Source organism: Puma concolor, chromosome B2 (assembly GCF_028749965.1).
Source record: "Puma concolor isolate L17-30 chromosome B2, mPumCon1.1.hap2, whole genome shotgun sequence".
Classification (NCBI taxonomy): domain Eukaryota; kingdom Metazoa; phylum Chordata; class Mammalia; order Carnivora; family Felidae; genus Puma; species Puma concolor.
The window spans coordinates 45,342,782-45,367,941 of record NC_141671.1 but is presented as its reverse complement, the minus strand read 5'-3'; the positions used below and the strand labels follow the sequence as shown (position 1 = coordinate 45,367,941).

The 25,160-nt window shown below is 38.7% G+C and overlaps 2 protein-coding genes across 10 annotated transcripts in view; one reads left to right on the top strand and one right to left on the bottom strand.

Annotated features, from left to right (window-relative positions):
* Nucleotides 1–13,014, bottom strand: part of SLC25A27 (solute carrier family 25 member 27) — a 31,400-nt gene extending 18,386 nt beyond the window's left edge. For 2 of the 7 annotated variants that reach the window (XM_025925690.2, XM_086707009.1), the window contains exons 1-5: nucleotides 12,686–13,010; nucleotides 9,982–10,173; nucleotides 7,749–7,833; nucleotides 4,066–4,188; nucleotides 1,719–1,831 (exon numbers count right to left, since the gene is read on the bottom strand). In XM_025925690.2, the coding sequence (XP_025781475.1) occupies nucleotides 1,719–1,831; nucleotides 4,066–4,188; nucleotides 7,749–7,833; nucleotides 9,982–10,173; nucleotides 12,686–12,791 (619 nt within the window). In that variant the 5' untranslated portion in view covers nucleotides 12,792–13,010. Of the gene's footprint in view, nucleotides 1–1,718; nucleotides 1,832–4,065; nucleotides 4,189–7,748; nucleotides 7,834–9,981; nucleotides 10,174–12,685 lie in introns of all 7 variants that reach the window. The other 5 variants (XM_086707012.1, XM_086707013.1, XM_086707008.1 and 2 more) reach the window with 4 other exon arrangements.
* Nucleotides 13,015–13,223: 209 nt separating this feature from the next.
* Nucleotides 13,224–25,160, top strand: part of CYP39A1 (cytochrome P450 family 39 subfamily A member 1) — a 96,784-nt gene continuing 84,847 nt past the window's right edge. For all 3 annotated transcript variants that reach the window (XR_015251256.1, XR_015251257.1, XM_025925659.2), the window contains exon 1: nucleotides 13,224–13,611. Coding sequence is in view for 1 of the 3 variants with exons in the window: in XM_025925659.2 (XP_025781444.1) it covers nucleotides 13,435–13,611 (177 nt within the window). In the remaining 2 variants the exon portion in view is untranslated. The remainder of the gene's footprint in view (nucleotides 13,612–25,160) is intronic.

Below are 25,160 nucleotides of genomic sequence, written 5' to 3'. Positions count from 1 at the left end.
CAATGGCTGTAGGGTGGGTATGGGGAGACCAGTTTGGAGGCTTTTGTAGTGATCCAGTAAGGGAAGATAAATTATACTTGGACAAAGGAGTGGCTCCTTGGACAAGAAGAAGTAGGTGGATGTGAGATTTAGCTAGGAGACAGAAGTGGCTGGACTTGAAGTGAAAGGAAAGAAACAAAAATCATGCTTAGGTTTCTGCGTTGGTCAGATGAGAAGATGATTTTATCATATTCTGAGATTGGGAAGAATGGAGAAGGAAGTGGTTTGATAATGAGTGTGGTTTGGACACAAAGCAATGTATTTGAGAAAACCTAAGCGAACATTCTGAGTAAATAACTGGGAACCTAGGAGAGGAATCTGAGCTACACGAGATTTTGAAGCATCGAATTGAGAAACTACAATCAGACAAGATTCCTGATAACCAAAATATCCACAAGTATGATACAGTAGACATGGATGGACTGAAATGGCAAAATAATAATAATAAAAAAACAGATTTGCTTTCTTTGAGGTTTATGTGATATGTTCCTACACCCCTCAAAAAGGCTATCTGTTAATTTCCTAGAATCATATAATTTTGGTCTTAGAAATGGTTCTTTCATTCATTAATTCATTCATCAAGTGGTTAGTGACTACATGTAAGGGACTAGGAAAATAATGATAAATAAAACATGGTCCTTGCCTTCAGAGAACTCATAATCTAGTGGAGATGAACATATACTAGAAAGCAATGGAATGAGGTACAAGCAATAACAGATAAGCACCGGGAACTTCAGAAACACATGAAAGGACATCTAACACAACATGGCTAGGGCAGGGTGGTTGTGGGGTTCAGGAAAATTACATGGTGGAGAGACACTTCAGCTGGTGCTAAGTGATCTGCAGGAGGAAACTAGATAGAAGAAGAGAGGGAAGAACAAAGTAGGAGGTGAAGAACAGTGTGATACGTGTAGGCAGTGGAACCTTCTAGTTTGTGACTCTCTACTTCATTCTTTACCCCTCCATCAATGAATTGCTCAATTCCCCGAAGCACCAGTTGGATTGTGCAGACTTTCTGTGTTATGTGATGAAATTTCCACTTTGTTCTGTGAGGGATGAGAAGCCAGTGAAGGGTTTTAAGGGTCCCAGTACCATGTTCAGATGTGTATTTTAGATAAATCCCTCTGGGTATTGGGTACAAATAATGAGGACAAAGAATGACATCTGCTGGATGGCTGTGTCAGTGCTCTAGCTATGTGGCTTTGATGGTGAGTATTGTAAAAATGGTGGTTTTAAGGACACTATGATGTTATGTATTGGGGGGGGACACTTTTAAGAAATATTTAGAAGACAGAAGCAATTAGTGACTGAATATCAAAGGGGAGGGACAGGATGAGTTAAGGAAATGTTCAGGCTTCCAGCCTGGGGTGCCTGGCTGCACAAGCTGGGTTATACAGCAGTAGGAGCAGGGTTACTGAGGGAACGATTATTTAGTCTTAATATCCTTATTGTCACAATTTGCTTGTTTTAGGAAATCCTTTTCATAGATCACCATGGAGAAAAGTAAAAATGCTCTAGGGAAAATATTCAGTTAAAATATTAACAACATAAAATAAGACTGTTGCCAATATACATTACTAAAACTAATAAAAAAAATTTCATTTTCCCCAATGTAAGTGCTTAACCTTACGGTGATCAAGGCAGTATGACTTCTCAGAATTCAATAAAGTTTCCATTACCTCCCATATTCACCAGTGCTGCTCTTTGTATATTGGGTACCCAGCCTGCCCAAAGCCCACGTATTCCTCCTTCAGATAAGATTTTTGCAAATGCATGATGCACACCACGAAATCTAAAGGAAAAATAATAATTAAATATGAAAATTCTATGCATTTCTGTGCATGGAATGCAGCTGGATAAGCTTTGCCTATAGCTGTTATGATTTGGAGTAAAATAACATCTTAATTATCCAGAATTGTTAGAAATTAAAGCAATCCATATAAGTCAATTTCCAAAAAAAACTTTTTTTTTAGGGAAAAAAAGCTGACATTTGACTTAAACATTTTTTTACTCAAGTCTTTATCAACTCTCATCCTCTTCTCAGATTATTAAGCAGGTTAAAATTCCTTTCTTGATATTTAGCCATCAATGCACATATTAAATCCAGGAGGGAAGCTATCAAATGTCTGGGTTCATTTTACTAGTACTACGTGAGACCTGCAAATTTTGTAATTTCACCAAATAATGTTACAAAATCAATCCCCAAATATTCTCAGAAAGGAAATGACATTTTTAGCCCAAAGAGTAGGGAGGGTAATGTCATAATAAGAGTTCTTAAAATTGAGTACTTATGGCTTTATAAAAATTTACTATCCTATCCTGATTTTGCTCTTGTTTATGGTACACAAGTAAAAAATGAGGCTGAACCATGAATCAAATCTGGAAACCTCTGTTATAAAATAAAAGTCTGGGTTTTATATAGTCAGAAATACCTGGAGTTCCATGCCTCCTTTACCATTACTAGCTGAGTGGCTTTTCTTAGGCATTACATTCCCTAAGTCTCAGCAAAAAGATAGTATGACATATTTACTGGGCATGCATAATGGCTCTTATGCTACATGGGAAGTGATACTCACAAATGATGGCCCTTGTAGCTAAAATCTGTTGTGCACTTACTAAGCACAAGACTTTTTATATACATAAGATAAATTTTATTCCTGAAAACTCGATGAAATATGTATTAATATTTCAATTTCCATCTGAGGAAACTGAGGCTCAGAGAGGTTAAGGAACTTGACTAGGGTTGGAGCTAAAAGGTGGCAAAGGCTGGATATGAATCCCAGGATGTGTGACCCCAAGGTTGATGTTCTGTACATGAAATGTTTTACTACTACATCAAACCAAAAATTTCTAACAGTGGAGACAAGGGGGAAACATTGAGGAGATTAGTTAAAAAGTCAGATTTTTCTGGATCCCAATAATTCTCTCCATATATCCAACCATGGCAACATAGCTGTGCCCTGCTACTTAGTAATTAACTCAAAGTGGTTACAAGACAATCAAATGGGCCCTGGGATTCTGTAAACTGCTCGGTTAAGTCAGAGTGGTACCCTTTTGTCCTCTGTGGTGGGTGTCCTCTCTCTGTTTGCAGAGCTCAAGGGGGATGTGGACTGCCAAGCCCAACCTCATTTTTCACGGAGCCAGCTGGAGGAGGGGCTGAATGGAGAGCAGTGGTCAGTGGTGGGCTCTCGAAGGGGCCGCCAAAGCCTCCTTCCCCTCTGGCCCAGTCACAGACCTGCAGTGTTCAGAGGAGCAGACCTCTTTGTACTCAGTCCAAGGCATCCTGCACTTTTCCTCTTTTCTGAGAGAGGTCTATCAATCTCTAAGGTTTTGCCCTTTTTCCAGGGAAACAGTCCAAGTGGTGTTTTCATCAATTATTTAACATAAAACCTTTGAAGAAAGGCAGACTTCAATAATGTAGAGTAATGCCATAGGAGAATTTTATATCACAAAATCAAAATGAAAACCTTCCTTCAACTTGGGGAAAAGAGACGGAACAGAATTAGGGAAGTGGAAAGAACTTGCAAGGTCACTCTTGCTATTTCCCTTCTTTCAGGGAGAAAGGGAATGACACCTAGCTTTTAGACATGGCTGAGCCAGGCAATCTGTCATGCAAACCTTCTGAGATTAACCTTTTCAAAGATGAGAAAACAGAGACGAGGAGTGCTAAGTGACCTCCACAGCACTAACCCATAATGGCAAAACTGGGATTCACACTAGGGCAAATTTTAGTGATCAGACGCTATATCAAAAGCTGTAGCAGGAGACAAGTCTAGCTGACTTGGCTGGGAAAAGCAGCTAAGAGCTACGCACGCATAGAATTTGTCTGGTACAGAACACGTGCACCTTAACATGCAAAGCAATGATCCATGTTAGCTCTCCTCTTAATGAAGGTATCTTCCAAGCTGAAAAAGTCAGAATTAATGTCTCTACTGCACAGTGGATTGCAAAAATGCATAAATCATTAGGTAAGTGTTCAAAGTATGATGGGGGAAAGGAAAGGTATCAGTTAACTGGAGAACTTACCGCAAAGGCTTCCCTTCAAGTTTCCTTTTTCCTTCCATTTGCATCTGAACCTTCACTAGATCAGTTGGGTTGGCTAAAAATTGGCCAACAACACCAGCCATCATACCTCCAATCACTGACTTCCTAATTATGAAAGGAGATACATTTTCAATAGTTTCTATGAATTTCACAAATTTTGTAGTGAACAGCACCACGCTGGTACAGCCCCCGCATAGGGGACTTCAGACAAAGTGCAGAAAAGGATAGACCCAAACAAATCACAGGGGAAGGCAGATGGTTTGTCTGTTTACTGAAGGGAGGGTTAAAGGACTAGAAGGAGTTGAAATTCAAATCTGGTTTCAGGGGCCTTCCATAGCCTGAAATTCAAAGGAAGGGCAGTTGCTTCAAAGACATAAATACGTGAACTGACCATTTAATTGTTGCTTAATTCTGACCACAGGGAAATAAAAAGAGCGCAGATGTAATCAGTCTAACAGACAGAAGCTGGTCAAATTTTGTAAACTACTATTTTAGTAGTTGCAAAGTAAAAGGGGTTTGAAAACTTTCCTCTCTTTGAAGAAGCTCTCTCTGTCCCTAGACTTTCTTCTCCTCACCTCCCAAAGCCAACAGCGATCATGTCTAGACTACTGCACTTAAACATGCTTTACCTTTTCTTAGGAGACAGGGGGTATTTTCTTTCCTTTTACTCTAAAACAATATTAGAAGAGGTACAAATGGGTATAGAGTAAAAAGGGTCCCTATCACCAGTTCCCCTCCTCTGAAATAATCACAATTGCTAGTTTCTTAGGGTGTCCTGGACATAACAGTAATGCATTCACTGAATGCTTATTATGTCAGGCACTGTTCTAAGTATTTTTAAAAACATCATTTCATTCTTATGTCAAACCTATGATATTAGTACAGCTGTTACGTTCTCTTCACAGATAAGGAAACTTGAGACATAAAAGCAGTTAAATGATAACTCAAATCACACAACTAGTAATCAAAGAAATTAATTAAAATTATCTTTTAGCCATTACATTAAGCTATTAATGGGAATATAAGTTATTATATTATATATTATATATAAGTGAGTGGAACAGCCAAGATATAATGCCAGGAAGTCTGAGTGCAGACCACCCAGTCTTTTTTTTTTTTTTTATGTTTATTTATTTTTGAGAGAGAGAGAGAGACAGACAGACAGACACAGAGTGCAAGCAGGGAAGGGACAAGAGGGGGGCGGGGGACACAGAATCCAAAGCGGCTCCAGGCTCTGAGCTGTCAGCACAGAGCCTGATGTGGGGCTTGAATCCATGAACTGTGAGATCATGACCTGAGCTGAAGTAGGACACTTAACCGACTGAGCCACCCAGGAGCCCCTGGACCACAGTCTTAAGCACTAAGTTACAACTGACAGTGCACACACAAACATGTATGTATAAATACTCCTATTTAAAGGCATAAATGTAGAATGTCAGGCTGTATGCTGTTTCACACTTTGATTTTTCCCTAATAATATCTTTTAAGATATATTTTTCCTAATACTGTATCTCAAATGTTATCAATTCATACAGAGCTGCCTCGTTTAAAAAGATTGTTTCATAGCATCCCACTTTATGGACATACCACAATTTACTTAAACGGTGTAATGTTTAAAAAAATTGAAGATTTACAGGACGTTTGATAGGCCCTGCCGAATTATCTTCCATAGACTTTATATCAATCTCCAGTGCCACCAGTGGCCTACCAGAGCGCCTGGTTCTCACGATCATGAACATGGTACACCATAATTGTCTTTCTCTGTGAGAATCTCATAACCATGGCCTCCTTGGTAATTGTGACATAATTATAATTCTTTAGGCATCTGTCTCTATTACTGTGTGCTCAGTGATGGCAGGGACTGTATCTTTTTCATTACGATAGCCTCAGTATTAAATACAGAACTGGCATGCCATGATCATTCAATAAATACTTACTGACTGAATTAATTGTTCGGACTGGGTCAAAGGACATCAAACCCATCCACCCTGAGAGGTGACTTCATGGTGAAATATTTCCTTTGAACCCCTTATCTACATCTTTCTCTGCTGGGGGTTGGATTACAAAATGCAAGGACTATTAATCTATTCTATCACTAGTTCTGGGAAAGCAATTAGTGTAACTTAGTACATTACACTTTTTAAAAAACAGAGCCAACAGATTTCATCTGGAAGGTGAAATTCTGCTTATTGCCCTTTCCTTACAGTTGTGACTTCGACTTTTTTTTTAGGCCAGGAAAGATATTATTACAGACATCATTATTGGTTAGTCATATAAAACCTACCTCAGTCTTTCAAAGCTCTGCATTATGCTTTTCTGAATAAATATATCAAAATTTACCCACTTCCCAATTGATATTTACTTTTTTTATTATTTTATTTTTTTTAGATTTTTTTTAACGTTTATTTATTATTACTGAGAGACAGAGAGACACAGAGCGTAGCAGGGGAGGGGTAGAGAGAGGGGAAGAACAGAATCTGAAGTAGGCTCCAGATTCTGAGCTGTCAGCACAGAGCCTAACACGGGGCTTGAACTCAGAAACTGCGAGATCAAGACCTGAGCCGAAGTTGGTCGTCTAACCAACTGAGCCACCTGGGTGCCCCGATATTTACTTTTTTAAAAAAATTACTAAATGGGTGATGGGCATTAAGGAGGGCACTTCTTGGAATGAGCACTGGGTGCTATATGTAAACGATGAGTCACTAAATTCTACTCCTGCAATCAACGCTACACTATATGTTAACTAACTTGAATTTAAAATTTAAAAATATATCTAATTAAAAAAAGAAAAAAATACTATTATCAACACTGCTACAGTCGATATCTTTGTGTGTGTGTGTGTTTATGCATTGGTACAAGTATTTCTGAATGTGATTATATCATAAAGGAAGAGTTGCTGGGTCAAAGGATTACACATTTAAACATTTTAACAGAAATTTTATTCTCAAAAAAAAAAGCTCTCTAATAACTTATATTCCCATTAATAGCTTAATGTAATGGCTAAAAGATAATTTTGATTAATTGCTTTGATTACTGGTGAGGTTGAACACTTTACATGTTTAACAAACACATAGTTTTCCCTTTGTGAATTTTGCCTGTTGATATCCTTTCCCTATTTTTCTTTGTGTTTTTATGTTTTTAATTTATTTACATTTAATTTATTTATAATAACCTATTTTTCTGTTTCTGTTATAAACACTCTAAGTGATATGCACTTACATACATTATCTCATCTAATCGTACAAACACAAAAGCCTGATGGTAGGTATTAGTTCTACAGCTAAGAAAACTGAAGATAAAAACGATCAAGTAATTTAATCAGCTTATATATATACTAGTAGAGCAGGAATTTTTGAGCCTCTCTCTGTCTGACTCGAAAGCTCTTTTCTCAGTAGAAAGAGGCATAAAGGAGGTGCTCTGTAAGAGTTCTTTTAACATTAAAATATTATATAATATATATAAAACCTTAATATACATATGTACATGTTTGTTTTATGCTGTATGCAGTAAACGCTCAATTACTTGAATTTACATTGTAATTATTCTTTATTTTAAGCCTATGACAAGGCAGTTGTGGCATAAATGTACAATTTTATATGTATCTGATGGGTAAACATGAAAGCCTCGGGGGCAAGAGCACATACTATTTTCAAAACAAAACTTACCAAAGAGGATAATGCTTATCTTCACTTTTGCCAAACACAACTTCACGGAGATGTTCATAAGTGACCATGCGCCCTCCAGAGTACACTGTATAAAACAGATCATTTAAAACGTGAATTCGGCTACATGTTTAATAAGACAAGAGGACATTTTGACCTGAGCTAGTGGATCTCTTTAGCTGTGTCTTTCCCTCATGCGCCCTATGCTTCAAACACGTGGGTTTTTCTTGATGTTGCTCTAAATGTGGCATGCATCAAGCCTCAGGCCTTCTCACAGGCTGGCTGATCTTTCTTGAATGGATTCTCCCTTCTCTGCTTTGCTAACTCCTCCTAGTCCTCCAAGATTCAATTCAAAGAACATGTTGTCTAAAAAGTGCTCTGTTCTAGACTGCCGTTGCATCTGCCATGCTTCTCCTCTGTTCTCCCAGAACTACCCAGGCATACATCTAATAGGACTTTTATCACATTAATTGGAGATTAACTTGGCTTTGTTGCTTATCTTTCCATCAGACCGTGAGCTTTTCAGGGCAGGCTTTGTGTGTTTTCATTATTCTGTGTGCCCTCTCAAGGACAGAGCTTGGTATACAGCAGGGATTTTCCTTGAACAAACATGCATAACTTCATCAGATGACTTATTATATTAAGGTAATTTTTCAGTCAAGTATCAAACATATGACATGAACCTTAACTGGAAAGCCATATATGATGATCCACAAAATACAAATGAAAAGAAATCAGAACAATCATGGGAAGCAAAGGAGAAAATTAAAAAAAAAAAAGAATGGAAAATAAAAATCATTAAAATCAGTACATGGTATTCACAGAGAGCACTTTTCGTGATATTTCAGGAAGTCTGATCAAGGGTTTTAATGTATGCAAAAATATACGAAGCTCCAAAACACCAACAGTCTCTGTACATACTTCTGGATAGCTCTTGAAGAATACACTCTTAACTTACTCATCTGAAGAACTGAAACTTTAAAAATAATAAGCTGGTGAATATTAAGTCTGGACACTTTTCTGGTCAAAGGTCCCTACATATTTGAGGAAATATGAATGTAGAGGAGTAAAATGCCATGTCTGTCCTACCTCCTTTGAAACCATGTTTTACGTTCTCCCATCCACAAGCTGAAAACCCAACAACTATTATGTTTGTGAGTGCCACTTTAGAAGCAGGGCAGAAAAGCATCTTCACTGGCTATGACATAGTTACAACTATTTTCCTTGAAGAATGACTGAAGGCCCACACAGGTAGTTAGGTAGCCTTGGAAACTGAGGCAAAAATCAGCTGCACTGCAATTACTCCATTGCCAGAATAGGATTAGTCATCCTTGTTTTCTTTCAGAGTTACCTAGTCTGTAACATATGCGACAGAGACTAGCAAGATTTGGCATTTAAGTCAAATAAGTTTTAATTTGCAAAGAACACGAAAAATTTAAATTTTGTGTTTTAAAGTTTCCAAAGTAGAGAAATGTATCGATTATTCATTTCTTTTCTTAAAAATCTTCAAATGTGGGGTGCCTGGGTAGCTCGGTCAGTTAAGTGTCTGACTTCGGCTCAGGTCATGATCTCGCGGTTCGAGCCCTACCATGGGCTCTGTGCTGACAACTCAGAGCCTGAAGCCTGTTTCAGATTCTGTGTCTCCCTCTCTCTGCCCCTCTCCTCTTCATGCTCTCTCTCTCTCAAAAATAAATAAACATTAAAAACATCTCAAACATGTAGAAGAAGTAGAGAAAATAACTCCCTCTATATCCTTGAGATTGATCAATTGCTAACATTTTTGCCATATTTGACTCATTTTTTTCTTTCTTTTTTTAAATTTTATTTTTTATTTTTTAAAATTTATATCCAAATTCGTTAGCATCTAGTGCAACAATGATTTCAGGAGTAGATTCCTTAGTGCCCCTTACCCATTTAGCCCATCCCCCCTCCCACAACCCCTCCCGTAACCCTCAGTTTGTTCTCCATATTTATGACTCAGTTTTTTCTTAAAGTCCATTACAGACATCATGACAGTTCATCCCTAAATACTTGTATGTGCATTTCTAAAAATTTAAGGTGATTGTTCCTTAATTGCCTTAAATTGGTAGTCAATTTTCTTCTTAAGAGAATATGTATTCATTTATCACATTGATAGGAAAAAAGCTACTGGTTTTTGGACACGGCTAAACACAAAAGCAGAGGACACAAACACAGCACTCATAACAAACTTACCAGATGGAATCAAGATAAATACCTACGTGTCTGTAAATGGCAGGTGTCACTCCTTGCCAAAGCTTTAGGAAGCCTTCTTCTTGAACAATCCCTAGGGCTGTGCGCACCATGCCCCTATAGGGAGCCGACTCTCTTGCACTGTCTCCCAACCGAGCAAGAGCCGCTTCTCCTTGCATTTGGAGTCGAGTTTTTGTGAGATCGAGGGGAAAGGTTGCTAACAAAGAAAAACAAAATGAGGGGGAAACCCGCAACATTCAGAGAAACCAACAAAAATTCTAAAATTCTAAAGTCATAGGTCTAATATTTTAGTCACTACAAGATGGGCGGTTCTCAAATTTTGGAGTACATCAGAATCAGCTGGGGAAATTGTGAAAAAGTATTTATTTCCCAGCCCCATGTTTATGGATTCTCAGTAGGTTGATGGGGGTTTAGAAATCAGCTGATTCTTATGCACTCCCAAATTTAAGAATCATTGTCCCAGATTACCCCCCAGATCACCGGGGGTGGGGGGTAAGTGACAGGATTTGGGCTTTTTTTACTCAGAAATTTCAGCCTAAAATATACTTCAGTCCTTAATTTTTGCTTTCCCATAGGAATAACTTCAAATATTCATAGTCTGTGATGTCCCCTTGACTGCAACCATGATTAGGACACAATGTGACTTTTAGAATACTATACTACTTATGACAGGTTCCTAATAAATGCGGGTGAGCTGAATTCTATAATTTCATGGGTGATGCTCACTGACCCCAAGTTTGAGATATGGAAGATGTAATACAGAGTTTATAATGTTGTCTTTTTATACAAGGGCAGCATGCTCAATATACTTTCGATTAAGGCACATACTGAATTGTTTTTCCAGCACTAAGTTTTATGTATGGCCTCCTCACAAGTACCCACTGTAATTGAAAACAATTTTTCTAATAATTATATTTTGAATTCAAGCTAGACATTTTACCTTGAAACGATGAAGCTAACTGGCCCACATTAGGAAGATCAAGCTCATAACTTTATAGGTATAATGTCTTGAATAACTTAACCAGATTCAGAGAAGCTCATGCACATTATTGACATTACATGAGTCTTTTCAATGACCACCGCCTGACACAAAACCATAGTTACGCTTTTTCTAAGAGAAGACAGTAGGGGGGAAGGGAATATTAAATCTTACCACTGGTCTTTGGAAAAAATATCTTGCTGATAGCTCCCCTAAAACAGAAGTCGTTTGCATGAAGAGAATTTAAGCCATGCTTTCTTAACATATGAGCCCCGAAAAGTCTTATGATATAGGCACGTCTATACCATGTGCCTCTCAAAATAATTTTCGTTTACTTGCTGGTTACTTAAATAACGCTTCAGGTTCCGATCCTAAATTGTTTTGTACTCAAACCATCTCATACTCTGATTTCCCCACCTCTCATGCCCAGCCCCCACACCATTCTCCACAAATTTTTAAGAAAAGGGTTCTGTGCCAAAGCCATTGGTCACAGGGGGAAACTATCAAGTTAAAAAACAAACCAGCAAACAAACGAAGTGCCAATACCTAATTCAGCAATCTGATTTTGCATGTTTTAAAAAGCCGATGAAGTGTGTCTCAGTAAAAGCAATGAATAACAAAAATTTCCCATCAGCTTTAGAAAAGAATGAAGAAAACATAGAGGGTCCAAAGGGCAAGAGTGGAGGAGCATAAAGGGCAAAACAACAGACGGTGCTGGCTCTGCAGGAAATACAAAATAATACAAACAGTCATTTCACAAGAGGACAAACTACCATTGCTTAATGGTAACACATCAAAGCTGTTGTTCCCCCCTCCCCCCGCAACAGGCAAGAAGATGAAAGGGTATTCTTAAAATGCACAGAGAAGGCTTCAGAGGGAACACATGGGCACTCCGCTTACAAAATCCTTGGAAAGAACGCCACCTGCTCATGCAAGGGCATCCGAATTCTCTCCAGGTGGTCTGGAGTTTTCTCTGACTTGCTTATGCATATGTAACTGTCCATCTTCTACGCTCTTATGGTACTTGATATCTTCATTATTAATAATTAGCACAATGGAACTGTCTGTCTCTGCATGTGTCCCCACCCGCCTGTAAGGTCAGGGTTGAGTCTTTTAAGCTCTATTACCACAGTCCAGTATTGTAGCTATTATGATAATGTTGCAATTAATAAGTGCCCCGCTTTGGACTTAGCATTTGACTTCTCAGAATCCTGCAAGGTAAACACAGTATAGATGAGCTAAGCTCAAGGAGGACAACTGACGGATGTTGAGTAGACGATCCGTAAGTGACAGGTTAATAACGTAAGTCCCACAAGTTGGTTCCACAACTTGGACCCAAAAGACAATGATCTAGTGAAGCTATGTAAGAATATGAATCAGATGATCTCAGTAAGGATGAAAAGTGGATTGTGTTTTTATTAGAAGGTCATCCTCGCGGAAGGGAAAAGGATTCCTACAGAGGAATGACCGCTCATGAAGCTTCCAAGAGTAGACACTCAGGCACAATGGCACACCTCTGAGGGAGACGAAATTGTTAGGAAAAGACCTTGGTGACCTCTAGTCCTCCTCGCAAGGCCGGCCTTGCCCCCGCCCTGCCACATCTGCCAGGCAGGTGTGCAAGAAGAGGGCGCAACCCAGCCGGCCGAACACCCCCGTGCCCCTCACCCCCACCCCCAGCGCGGCACCTCGACGACTCGCGGGGGAGGCCCAGGCGGGGGCGGCCGGGTACCTAGCTCGGCCACGGTAGCCGCGCAGCCCGACAGAAGGAACTTGCTCGCCCGGGGCCATCTCTGGGCGAGCGGCAAAAGCCTCTCCTCATCCTCTGGAACCGACATTCAGCAGCAAGACAGGACGACAATGCACCCCTTCTGGCCGGCGCCCCGCGCCGCGGCTGGCCTGCCCCTCTGCCAGGGCGGCCCGTCCTCAAGCGGCGAGCGGAGGGCCGGGGACCATTTCCCTCGCTCGGCTCAGTCAGGCGGCCCCGCGAACCTGCAGCCTTCCTAGCAGCCCCGGCTGCAGCGGTCCACGGGACTGAGAGCAGAACAACAACGCGAAGCGCACGAGGCTTCTGGGAAATGTAGTCCGCCGGGCTGCGCGCCTCTTGGGCGCCATTCTCCAATTGGCCGGGAGCGAAGCTCCCTCCGCGCCGCCGGCCCCGGTCTCCATGGCAACGGCGCAAGTTCGCCCCGCCCGCCACCCCGCCTCACCCGCGCCCGTTCGGTCCAGCCCCAGCGTTTGGTCCGGAGTGGCCAGGGCAGGAAAGACAAGTGGAGGTGGGAGGAGGGAGCGATGCTGCAAAAGTCATCTAAAAATTGGGGCGGGGAAAAGAGGCTACAGTTTAGAAGGCAGACAAACTGCGGAAGTTGTAGCAGACAAGTTGGCAGGTCCAGTAGGTGCACCCTTCCAAGAGGGAATGAGCAAGTGCCACGGCGGCAGGATTTTTACCTTCTCTGATTGTGGAAGGCGCTAGACAAAAACATGGAACTAATTTCCCCAACAGTGATTATAATCCTGGGTTTCCTTGCTCTTTTATTATTCTTTCAGCGGAAGAATTTGCGTGGACCCCCGTGCATAAGGGGCTGGATTCCTTGGATTGGAGCTGGATTTGAGTTTGGGAAAGCCCCTCTAGAATTTATAGAGAAAGCAAGAATCAAGGTATGTGGCCTTAGCAGGTGGGGTTTGCGGAGGAGGTAATGTTTTCTTTTTTATTTTCTTTCCCGGGTTCTCAAATGCAATACTAGAATACGGAGAACATACCTAGATCCACAGATAAAGACGATCATTACTCAACTATTGACAGCTATTCCTTATGCAAGATTTTTCGAAATAGATTTTTATCGATTATGAACAGATTTTTATCAGCTCGTAGCTGCCCTTTTGGAAGTAGATACATAATTTATAAATGCTAGTTACTTCGCCGTAGTTTAAAAGTTCTAAGTGTATACACATTAGCTAACAACTTGGAATAATTCAGAAACACAGAAGTGAAATACAGTTAAATTAAATTTATGAAAACGTGTAGTAAATGCGTGTCCGAACTGAGATTAACACCAGGCCGCTGTAAAAATTGCTTACAAACGGTCTTTTCAAATTTAGCCTGCGCTGTATTTTCAGCTGGTGTTCTTATTTGATGATGATGAGATCCATTTTCACTGCATACTAAGATTAGTAATGTTGTTGTACGAGACGTTTTTGTCCTTAAAATAGCTTTTAAATACAGTGTATCTTTCAAAAACAGGATATAAATTACTGCCAACTTTTCCCCTTTATTGCTACCAGTGCTTCAGGGTGCATTGCTGTATGTGTGTCGTGTGGTTGTGCTGTTGGCACTTATCCAGTTGTTTCCTCAGAATAAATTCCTAAAAGTGGAAGTGCCTAGTCCAGTGACATAAATATTTAAATTGTTTATATTATTGTGTTACCCTTGCAAAAAAAAATGTAACAATATACACCTTTTCCTTTGACTGTTCGGGATTGCCTACCTCCTCATATTCTAGTCCACTCTAGATACCATAATTATTGAGAGCCAGATATAGGAAAAATGATATCTTAAAAGAATGTTTCTTTGTCTCTGGTAGCCTTTCTTAGGCATATGATTTTAATAAATTTTAAGGAACGTTTCACTGGCTTGTCTCAGAAGGTCAAGCAAGGTCAAAAAGATTATTGTTTTCTTCTAAAAGGTGTGTGATTTTGTATTTTACATTTAGGTCTATGATCCATTTTGAGTTATTACTTTTGTGTGTGGGGGGGGTGGTAAGAGTCAGGGGTGAAGTTAATTTTTTTCCCCAATCTGGATGGTCTCGTTGTTCTAATTGTTCCACTCTCCTTTCCTCACTGGTTGCCTTTGCAGCTTCTCAAAAATTAGTTGACCATATACATGTAGATCTATTTCTAACCTTTATATCCTAGTCCATTGATTTATATGCCCACTCCTTTGTTACTAGTACACTGTCTTAAATACTATAGTTTTATAGTAAGTGTTTAAACCAGGCAGTGATAGCCCTCCATATTTCTCTGTAATTGACTTGGCATTCAAGATTCTTTGCATGTTATTATAAGTTTTAGAATTGGCTTGTCAATATGTATCATAAAGACTGCTGGAATTATGATTGGAAGTTTGTTAAATCTATTAGGAAATTAGGGAGAATTGACTTCATAATAATATTAAGTCTTCAAAGCTATGAATACTGTCTATCTCTCCATTTTTTAGCTATATAATTTCTTTCAGAAATATTCTGTAGTTTTTTGTGATGCGATTGTTAGTTATTTTAAGTATTTTATATTTGGAGGCACTCGTGGATAAAATTGCTTTAATTTTTGTTTTCCAGTTGTATCCCGTTGAAACATAAAAAATACAATCTGTTCTCTTTATGTTAACTTTATTCCCTGTGACTCTGCTAAATTCACCCTATTAGTTCTACTAGCTAATTTGGAGATTCCCTAGGATTTTTATACATAAACGATATGTCTTATAAAAAGATAAATGTACTTGCTTTTTTTCTGATCTTTATGCTTTTTGTTTCTTTCTCCTATATTATTACCATCAGTAGGACTTATAACACATTGTTGACTAGAAGTGGTGAGACTAGACAAGCTTGTGTTTTTCCTAATGTTAGCGAAAACACGTTCAGTATCTCACATTTGAGTGTGACGTTAGCAGTAGATTTTTCAAAGGTGCCTATTTCAGTCCTGACCTTCAATCCATACCAAGAATTCACAGATGCCACCAGGGAATTAAATAGTGATTTATTACCTGTTCATCTTTTCCTAACTGCCAGTGAAATCCTTATCTCACCTGGTTCTACCTCATCCTACACCAAAACAGAAGCCTTTGCATTTGTTTTAAAAGCTGCAAAGTATTCCCTAAATTATAGTTTCCTTCAACAGTGACTTAATAATTGACATACAGTAGTTTGTTTCCCATTTGTATGTGTGAAAATGTATCCATAGAATGAATGATCAGATTCAAAGTATAAAAGCATTTATAATTTAGAGTGAAGTAGGAAATCTTTTGAGAGTGTTTTGAGCAGAGGAATGATGGGATTTGATTTAAATCTTAAAGGCTCACTTTGGCTGCTCTGTTAAAAACAGGACTGTAAGAATAAAAGAAGGATAATTTGAAGGTTCTTTGCAGTAATTCAAACTTGAGGTCAAGTGGTTTGGAGATAGCAGTGGAAACTTGAGAAGCGTCTGGGTATATGTTGAGGGTGGAAGCAGCAGGATTTCCTGGTTAATTGCACGTGGTGTGTAGAAGAATGCGAAGGGTCCAAGATGGCTCCAAGAAGTTTGGTTTGAGTAGCTAGGGAATGGGAGTCCAGTGAGATCGCCATGATTGTAAGAACTTACTGAAAGGGAAGATGTTATCAGAAGTGCAGCTTTAGATACATAGGAGTTTGGAATGTTGACATCCAAGTGGAAATGCTGAGTTAAGTAGTTGGATAAATGAATTTGGAGTTGCAAAAGACGTCCCGTGATGCACAGGTTCAACCTCTTTTGCCTGTCTTCTATAGCTATCATTTCCCCTAAAATTCTTTTCACATAATTCTATTTAATATTTTTTGCATTCCTATATTGTATTGTCTTTAGACTATTTCCTATAGTCTCCTTTGTGCTTCTTGTAATTATTATCTTTTATTTAGAAATGTCTTTATTGTTTCTTTCTTTCCTCAGTTCCTTTATCTCCTAATTTTCCTCTATCGTCTGGCTGTTTCTTCCATGGCTTCTTATGTTTCTTCTTTGCTTATTTCTTTCGCAGTTGGCAAAATTATTAGATTAATTTTTTTTTGATTCCAAAAATAATTTTGCATTACAGGTTTTAGGTGCCCTATGGCAGAATGTTTTTGGTGAGTTACTTCATCTGTAAGGAAGTTCTGATGTCCTTTTTTGCCCTTTTTTAAAGAATTTTTCTTACAGTGGTGACGTTTTCCTTTTTTGTTTAACCATATTTTTATTTTTTTTTTTTTACCATTCATTTATTTCTGAGAGACAGAGAGAGACAGAACATGAGCAGGGGAGGGGCAGAGAGAGAGAGAGAGGGAGACAGAATCCGAAGCAGGCTCCAGGCTCCGAGCTATCAGCACAGAGCCCGACGTGGGGCTCGAACCCAAGAACTGTGAGATCATGACCTGAGCCAAAGTCGGATGCCTAAGTTCCTCCATTTAACTGCATTTTAAGGTGTTAAGTTGTCTTGGACCAGCTGTCAGCAGGAGGTTTTGGCTGGGGGCAGTTGCTTTCCAGGTTTCTTGACAGAGCTCTTTTATCCTATCCTCCCTTGCTACAGTGAAAATCTAGTGCCTCTGTGCACCCATGGCTCCTCTGCTTTTTAGGATACAATCTTTCACGCTTGAGCTCTCACTGCCTTTCTTCAATAATGGCTGCTAGGAAAAGAGGTGACCCTTGTCTTCTCAGGTGTACTCTTCGCTTTTACAAGAAAGTGCTTTTGGGAGCCCACTCTCTGTGTTATCTTTTGCTACCTCCCTCAGTATCCGTGGGCTGTTTATCCTAGCCCATCTCATAGTGGTTCCAACTCTGTAGACTTCCTTCTCCTATCTCAGAGTGGGTGTTTCTGGGCTTTTCCATTGTCGAACCCCTTGCACATGCTCCTTGTCTTTCTCATGGTGCTGTGATAGCTTCTAAGAGCAGAGCGAAGAGTTCTACTGGTTTCAAGTGCCGTGGGTCATGCTTCTTGTAGTTAGTAAATTTTCTTCTTGTTGTCTAGCTCAATAATGTTGCACATATGTTTTTCTCCTTGTGGCTCTGTGTGGTTTCCAAGAAAGAGGTAGAACAATTCAGAAACACGTCGCTGTGACATCACCACCAGAATTGAAAGGCTGTGTGCTTCTTTAAAGAAATGTGTGTGTTTTTTTCAAATAGGTCCATACTCTAAAGGCATGAACATATATACAATGAAAGGTCTTCGTCGCATCTCTGTCCTCTAACTGCTTACTTTCTCTTCCAACAAGAATGTTTCCATTCTCTTGTATCACTTTCAGAGATATTCTGTGAGTGAAAAAATAAAACGAAACGAATTAGGGATGTTTGCTTCTGAAAAGATGGGGTAGTTGTACTTTCCCCTATTCCTCCCACTAAGTACAGCTAAATATGAATTAAACATTATATGTAAAACAAACGTGAGATGATTTTGCAAGGTGGAGAGAGGAGGGCTGATAGGCTAGCGACCTATGAACAGGATCTGATGAACAATATGGTAGTGAATTTCCTTGATTTTTTTTTTCTGCTTCATATATCTGGATTGGGCTCTAGAAACGCCAGCAACCTAGAGATGCCAGTGGGCACAGGCAAAAAAGTAAGCCCCAAGAAAAGACGACTCTCTCTAGGTAAAGGTCCAAAAAAGGAGCAGCCTAGCAAGACAGAAAAATTTTAGGCTGTAACTGCTCCAGGCAAACACCACAGGGAAAAAAAAAAAACATGGTGTCACCACAGTCAGCAAGTGCCAAGTGGAAAGGCTACCCCTGACTCCTAGCCAGGGTGAAATGAAGTAAAACTCGTCCCCTCCTAGCAATGGTAGTGGCAAAAGAGACCTAGAGGAGGATCTTGACTTTCCATACTGCTCAGCAATAATGAGGCCATCCCCACAACAGTGTTAATGGAGACCACACCTAGAGCATGGACTGTACCACCACTGAGGAATAACAAGCAGTCCCTCTCCTACTCACTGAGGTGGTGACCCATGAACCTTAGAGGGTGAGCCAGGATTTTCACCACCATTCAGCAATAAAGAGGCTGCTCTTCAAACACCTCCAGGCCAGTGGTGTCATGTGAGAGCAGTAATGAAAAACCCCTTCTTCTCCCAGCCAGAGTGATACAAGAAGAACCTAGAAGGGAGACTTAACTTTCACCCCCACTCAGCAGTAATAAGGAGTTCTTCTCTCCCCATGCTGAGTGATGAACCTAAATTTCCATCCCCCTACCTGGCAACAATGAGGTAGCATCCCCTTTCCCATATCAGAATAATGCCAAAGGAAGCCTGGAAAAATGTAACAGTTAAATAAAATGCCGTGTCATAACATTATATCCAAAATGTTCAGATTTTAGTAGAAAATCACTCCTCATACCAAGAACCAGGAGGATTTCAAGTTGAATAAGAAGAGACAATCAACCGATGACACAGATATTAGAATGATCTGACAAGGATTTTAAGACAGCTATAATAAAAATGCTTCAACAAGCAATTATAAGCATGCTGGAAACAAATGAAAAAAAAAAAAACAAAGTCTTAGGAAAAAACAGAGAGTCTCTGCGAAGAAATAGTACATATCAAGAGGAAACATGGAAATTTTAGAACTGAAAAATACAATAACTGAAAAAGAAAAAAATAACTTAGTGGATGAGTGCAATGGCACAATGGAGAAGAGTGAAAAGAATCAGTGAACTTCAACATAGGTCAATAAAAGTTACCCAATATGAAAAACAAAGAGAAGAAAGATTGAAAGCAAATGAGCAGAACTTCAGGGACTGTAAAAGACCTAATATTTATGTCATCAGAGTCCTAGAAAGGAGAAAGAGGGTGGAGCTGAAAAAAGTATTTGTAGAAAGTAGAACTGAAAACTTCCCAAGTGTGGTAACAGACATAAACCTACAGATTTGAAAACCCAAGCTAATCCCAAACAGGATAAACCCAAGGAAATCCATAGCAAAGCAAATGAAAGTCAAACTTCTGAAAACTAAAGACAGAGATAATTTTTAAAAGCAGCAAAAGACAAATGGAACCTTATTATGGTAGGAAAAGAAACTGGAATGATAGATTCTTCATCAGAGACCATGTAGGCCAGGAGGAATAGCATACCATTTTTCAAGGGCTCAAAGAAAAGAACTGTCTGCCTAGAGTCCTATCTCCAGGACAAATATTCTTTAGGAATTAAGGAGGAATCAAGGCATCCTCAGTTAAAGGAAAATTAAGAGAATCTGCTGCTAGAAGACTAGCCTAAACAAATGAGTAGAAGTAGTTCTTTAAACAGAAAAGGACCAATGAAAGAAGGAATCTTGGACATCAAGAAGGAAGAAAGGACACAGTAAACAAAAGATGTGTACGTGCAACAGACTTCTCTTCTTGAGATTTCTAAATCATTATTGGTGCCTGAAGCAACAATTATAACACTATTTGATATTGTCCTAGTTGTATGTAAGGGAACTACCTAAGAAAATTACATTACAAATGGGAGAGGGTAAAGGGACATAAAGAGAGATTTGCTTGAGTTCATAAAATGGCTACACTCTGCAGCCACTGTGGAAGACAGTATGAAGTTTCCTCAAAAAGTTAAAAATAGAGCTACCCTATAATCCAGTAATTGCACTACTGGGTATTTACCCTCCACATACAAAAACACTAATTCAAACGGATACATGCACCCCAGTATTTATTGCGGTATTTATGTACAATAGCCAAGATATGGGAGCCCAAGTGTCCATTAACAGATGAATGGATAAAGATGATATGATACACACACGCACACACACATATACACACAGTGGAATATTATTCAGCCATAAAAAAGAATGAAGTCTTGTCATTTGCAACAACATGGATGGAACTAAACAGTAAAATGCTAAGCAAAATAAGTCAGGCAGACAAAGACAAATACCATGTGATTTCACTTAAATGTGGAATTTAAGGAACAATCAAACAAAAGAAAAAGAGCGACAAACCAAGAAATAGACTCTTAACTAGAGAGAACAAACTGATGGTTACCAGAGGGGAGGCGGTGGAGGGATGGGTGAGCTTGGCGATGGGGATTAAGAGTACAGTTATCATGATGAGCATTGGGTAATGTATAGAATTGTTGAATCACTATATTGCACACCTGAAACTAATATAACACTGTATGTTAGCTATACTGAAATTAAAATAAAAAACTTTAAAAAGTGGCTATACTAACTGACTATAAGTTATACATATCTAATGTAATACCTAGAGTAATCACTAAAAAACTCTACACAAAAGGTCCACTTAAAAATAGTATAAATAAGTTAAAATGGAATTCTAAACAATGTTAAAATAACACACAGGAAAGGAGATAAAACAGAAAAGCAAAACCCAGGGAGAATAAACAGAAAAATAAAAATAAAATAGCAGAGACTTAAACCGTAATATATCAATAATTTAAGTTATAAATGGTACAAATACAATTATTGAAAGATAGACATTTGCAAAATGGATTTAAAAGTGATCCACCTCGGGGCGCCTAGGTGGCGCAGTCGGTTAAGCGTCCGACTTCAGCCAGGTCACGATCTCGTGGTCCGTGAGTTCGAGCCCCGCGTCGGGCTCTGGGCTGATGGCTCAGAGCCTGGAGTCTGTTTCCGATTCTGTGTCTCCCTCTCTCTCTGCCCCTCCCCCGTTCATGCTCTGTCTCTCTCTGTCCCAAAAATAAATAAACGTTGAAAAAAAATAAAAAAAATTAAAAGTGATCCACCTCTATGATATATACTAGAAACTCACTTTAAGTATAATGAAATAGGCAGGTGAAAAACAAAAAACTATGGAAAAAGATATATTATGTAAGCATCAGTCAAAAGAAAGTAGGAGTGGCTATATTAATAGCAGAAAAAGTACCTTCAGAGCAAGTAAAATTACCAGAGACAGAGGGAGACATTATGAGATAATTTATGACCATTATAAAATGGTCAGAAGGAATTAGCAATTCTAAATTTGTACACACCAAACAACAGAGCTGTAAATTATGTGAACCAAAAACCAGACCTGAAAGAAGAAACAGACAAATCCAGTTATAATTAGACACTTCGACAATGCTCTCTTAACAATGGGTAGAACAGCTAGGCAGAAAATCAGCTAGACTATAAAGACCACCAACCCAACAGATCTAATGAATATGTGTAGAGCATTCTACCTAACAAAGCAGGTTATGTATTCTTTTCAAGTGCCCATGAGACATAGGACAAGATAGACTATATTCGGGTCCATAAAACCCCACAAAATTTAAAATGATTCAAATTGTACAATGTATTCTCTGACTACAGTGGAATGAAACTAGAAATCAGTAACAGAAAGATGACAGGAAACTCTGAACACTTGGAAACAAACAGCATATTTGTAAATAACCTATGAGTTGAAGGGAAATTCTTGAGCGAAATAAAAAATCATGCTGAATCGAAAGAAAATAAAAATGCAACCTATCAGAAGTTGGGGGCACAGCTAAAGAAGTGCTGAGAGGGAAATTATTATCACTAAATATTTTCATTATAGAAGCACTTAAGTGTGAAATGAATAAAGCTTGTCTTTCAACCCCTTCCCCATGAAAGAGCAAAATAAACCCCAAGCAAGCAAAAGGAAGGAAATATTAAAGAACAGAAATCAATGAAATTGAAATCAGGAAAAAAAGAGAGAAAATCAGTGAAAGAAAGAGCCAATCCCTGACAAGATCAATTACTTTGAAAGACCTTATGCAAGAAAAAGAAGACACAAATTATTAATGTCAGGAATAGAATGGGGCATATCACTGCAGACATCAAATGGATGATAAGGGAACACCATAAGCAACCCTACACATAGAAATTTTGGCAACTTAGATGAAATGAACCAAGTTCCCCCCCAAAATGCAAACTACCACAACTATTCAGTATAAATTAGATAATTTAAATAGCCCTATATTACTTAGGAAATTGAGTTCATAATTTCAAAACTCCCCAAAAAAGAAATCTTAAGACCCAGATTGTTCTACTGGAAATTATGCCAAATGTTTAAGGAAGAGTTGACATCAATTTTATACAATCTCCTCCAAAAAGTAGAAAAGAAGGGATCGTGTTCCAGTGTATTTTATGAAGCTAGGATTACCCTGATACCAAACCAGATAAAGACAGCACAAAAGAAGAAAGCTACAGATCAGTATTCCTTATGAATAAAGATGCAAAATCCTTAAAATACCAGCAAATAAAATCCAGCAATGTATAAGTGAATTATATGACCTATGACCAAGTGAGGTCTATTCCAGGGGTTTAAGACGGGTACAATATTTGAAAATCAGTTAGTCCAAGCTCCCATACTAATAGGTAAGAGGAGGAAAAAAACCACATTAACATTAATTTGTACAGAAAAAGCATTTGACAAAATCCCACACCCATTAATGATTTTTAAAAACTCTCAGAAAGGTAGTAATAGGAGGAGCCTTCTTCAACTCGATAAAGAATATCTACAAAAAATTTACAGCTAATAGCAATCTTAATGGTGAAAGAATTTCCATCTCTGATTGGAAAAAAAGCAAGGATGTCTACTGCCACCACTATTATTCCACATGGTACTGGAAGTTCCATGAGTGCAATAAAGCAAGAAAAATAAGTAAGAGTCAGAGGGAAAGGAACAAATAAAACTGTCTCTGTTTGCACATGCTGTGGCTGTTTACTTAAAAAATCTGGAATTAACCTGCAAATCCAGCAAGGTCACAGGATACAAAGTCAACACACAAAAATTAGTTGTATCGCTACATAGTAACAATGAACATGTACACATGGTAGTTAAAAATTCAGTGCAGTTGCTCAAAAAGAGAAATAGGTGTAAAAATTATGAAATGTGTATAGGACTTTATTCTGGAGACTACAAAACATTGATGAGAGAAATCAAAGACGTTAATGAAGAGACATACTGTGTTCACGTATTGCAGAAGTCGACATAGTAAAGATGCCAATTCTTCCTAGATTGATATACAGGTTTAATGCAGATCCTACTAAATTTCCTGTAAGGTGTGGATATAGACAAGATCATTTCAGAATTTATATGGAAAAACAAAAGAACTAGAATAGCTAAAATAATCTTAAAAAGAAGAATAGAATGGGAAGAGTCATTCTTCTCGATTTCAAGACTCATTACATAGCTACATTAATCAAGATTATGTGGGTGCAATGATAGATACAGAGATTGATGAAACAAAATAGAGAACTCAGATGCGCTAAATGTTCAATTTACTTGCAAATGCAATTTAATGAAATAAAGATAGCCTTTTCAGCAAATAGCAGTGAAGCAATTAGACACCATTAAGCCAAAAACAAAAACAAAACAAAATGAACCTTGACCTAAGTCTTCCATCTATATAAAAATTAACTCAAACTAGATCGTAGACTTCTATGTGAAACATAACACTATATGACTTTTAGAAAAGAATGAGAATGTCTGGGGCCAAAAAACTAGTTCTTAGACCTGACACCGAGAGCACAATGTATAAAAACAAAAACTGATAAATTGGACCTCATCCAAATTAAAAGCTTTTGTTTGTGAAAGACCCTGTTAGGAGACTGAAAAGACAGGCTGTAGACTGAGAGAAAATATTTGTAAGCCACATATCCAACAAGGGACTGCTATCTAGAATATATAAAGAACTCTCGACACTGAGCATTGAAAAAACCCCAACAAGTCAACTAAAGAAATGGCAAATGACATAGGAACAGGTTATTGAAGGGGATATGAAGATGGTAAATAAACACATGAAAAAACGTTCAACATCATTAGACAATAAGGATATGCAAATTAAAACCACAATGAGGACCGCCTGGGTGGCTCAGTTGGTTGAGTGTCTGACTTGGGCTCGGGTCATAATCCCATGGTTCGGGAGTTTGAGCCCCACATCAGGCTCTACGCTGATAGCTCAGATCCTGGGGCCTGCTTTAGATTTGTCTTCCTCTCTCTCTCTGCCCCTCCCCCGTTCATGTGTGCAGTATCTCTCTCTCTCAAAAATAAATAAATAAACAAATAAACATTAAAGCCACAATGAGCTATCACTACACACCTATAAGAATGGCTAAATAAAAAATAGTGACCACCTCAGATCCTAGTGAAACTCATACAGAGAAACTCATACAGATCCTCATACAGGATCCAGAGAAACTCATATATTGAAACTCATACAGATCACTCATATCTTGCTGGTGGAAATGTCAAATGATGCAACTACTCTGGAAAGCACTCTGGCAGTTCTTTCAACAATGAAGCATGCAGCTGCCATATGACCCAGCCATTTCACTTCCGGGCCCTTATCCTAGAGAAATGAAAACTTAACCTTCGCACAAAAATCTGTGCATTAATGTTTATGGCAACTGTAATTGTAATAGTCCCAAACTGAAAAGAACACAAATGCCCTTCAACATGTTTAAAAAACACTGTAGTACATCCATACCGTGGAGTACTACTCAGAAATGTAAAGGAATGAATTATTTTATTTAAATATTTATGTTTATTTTTG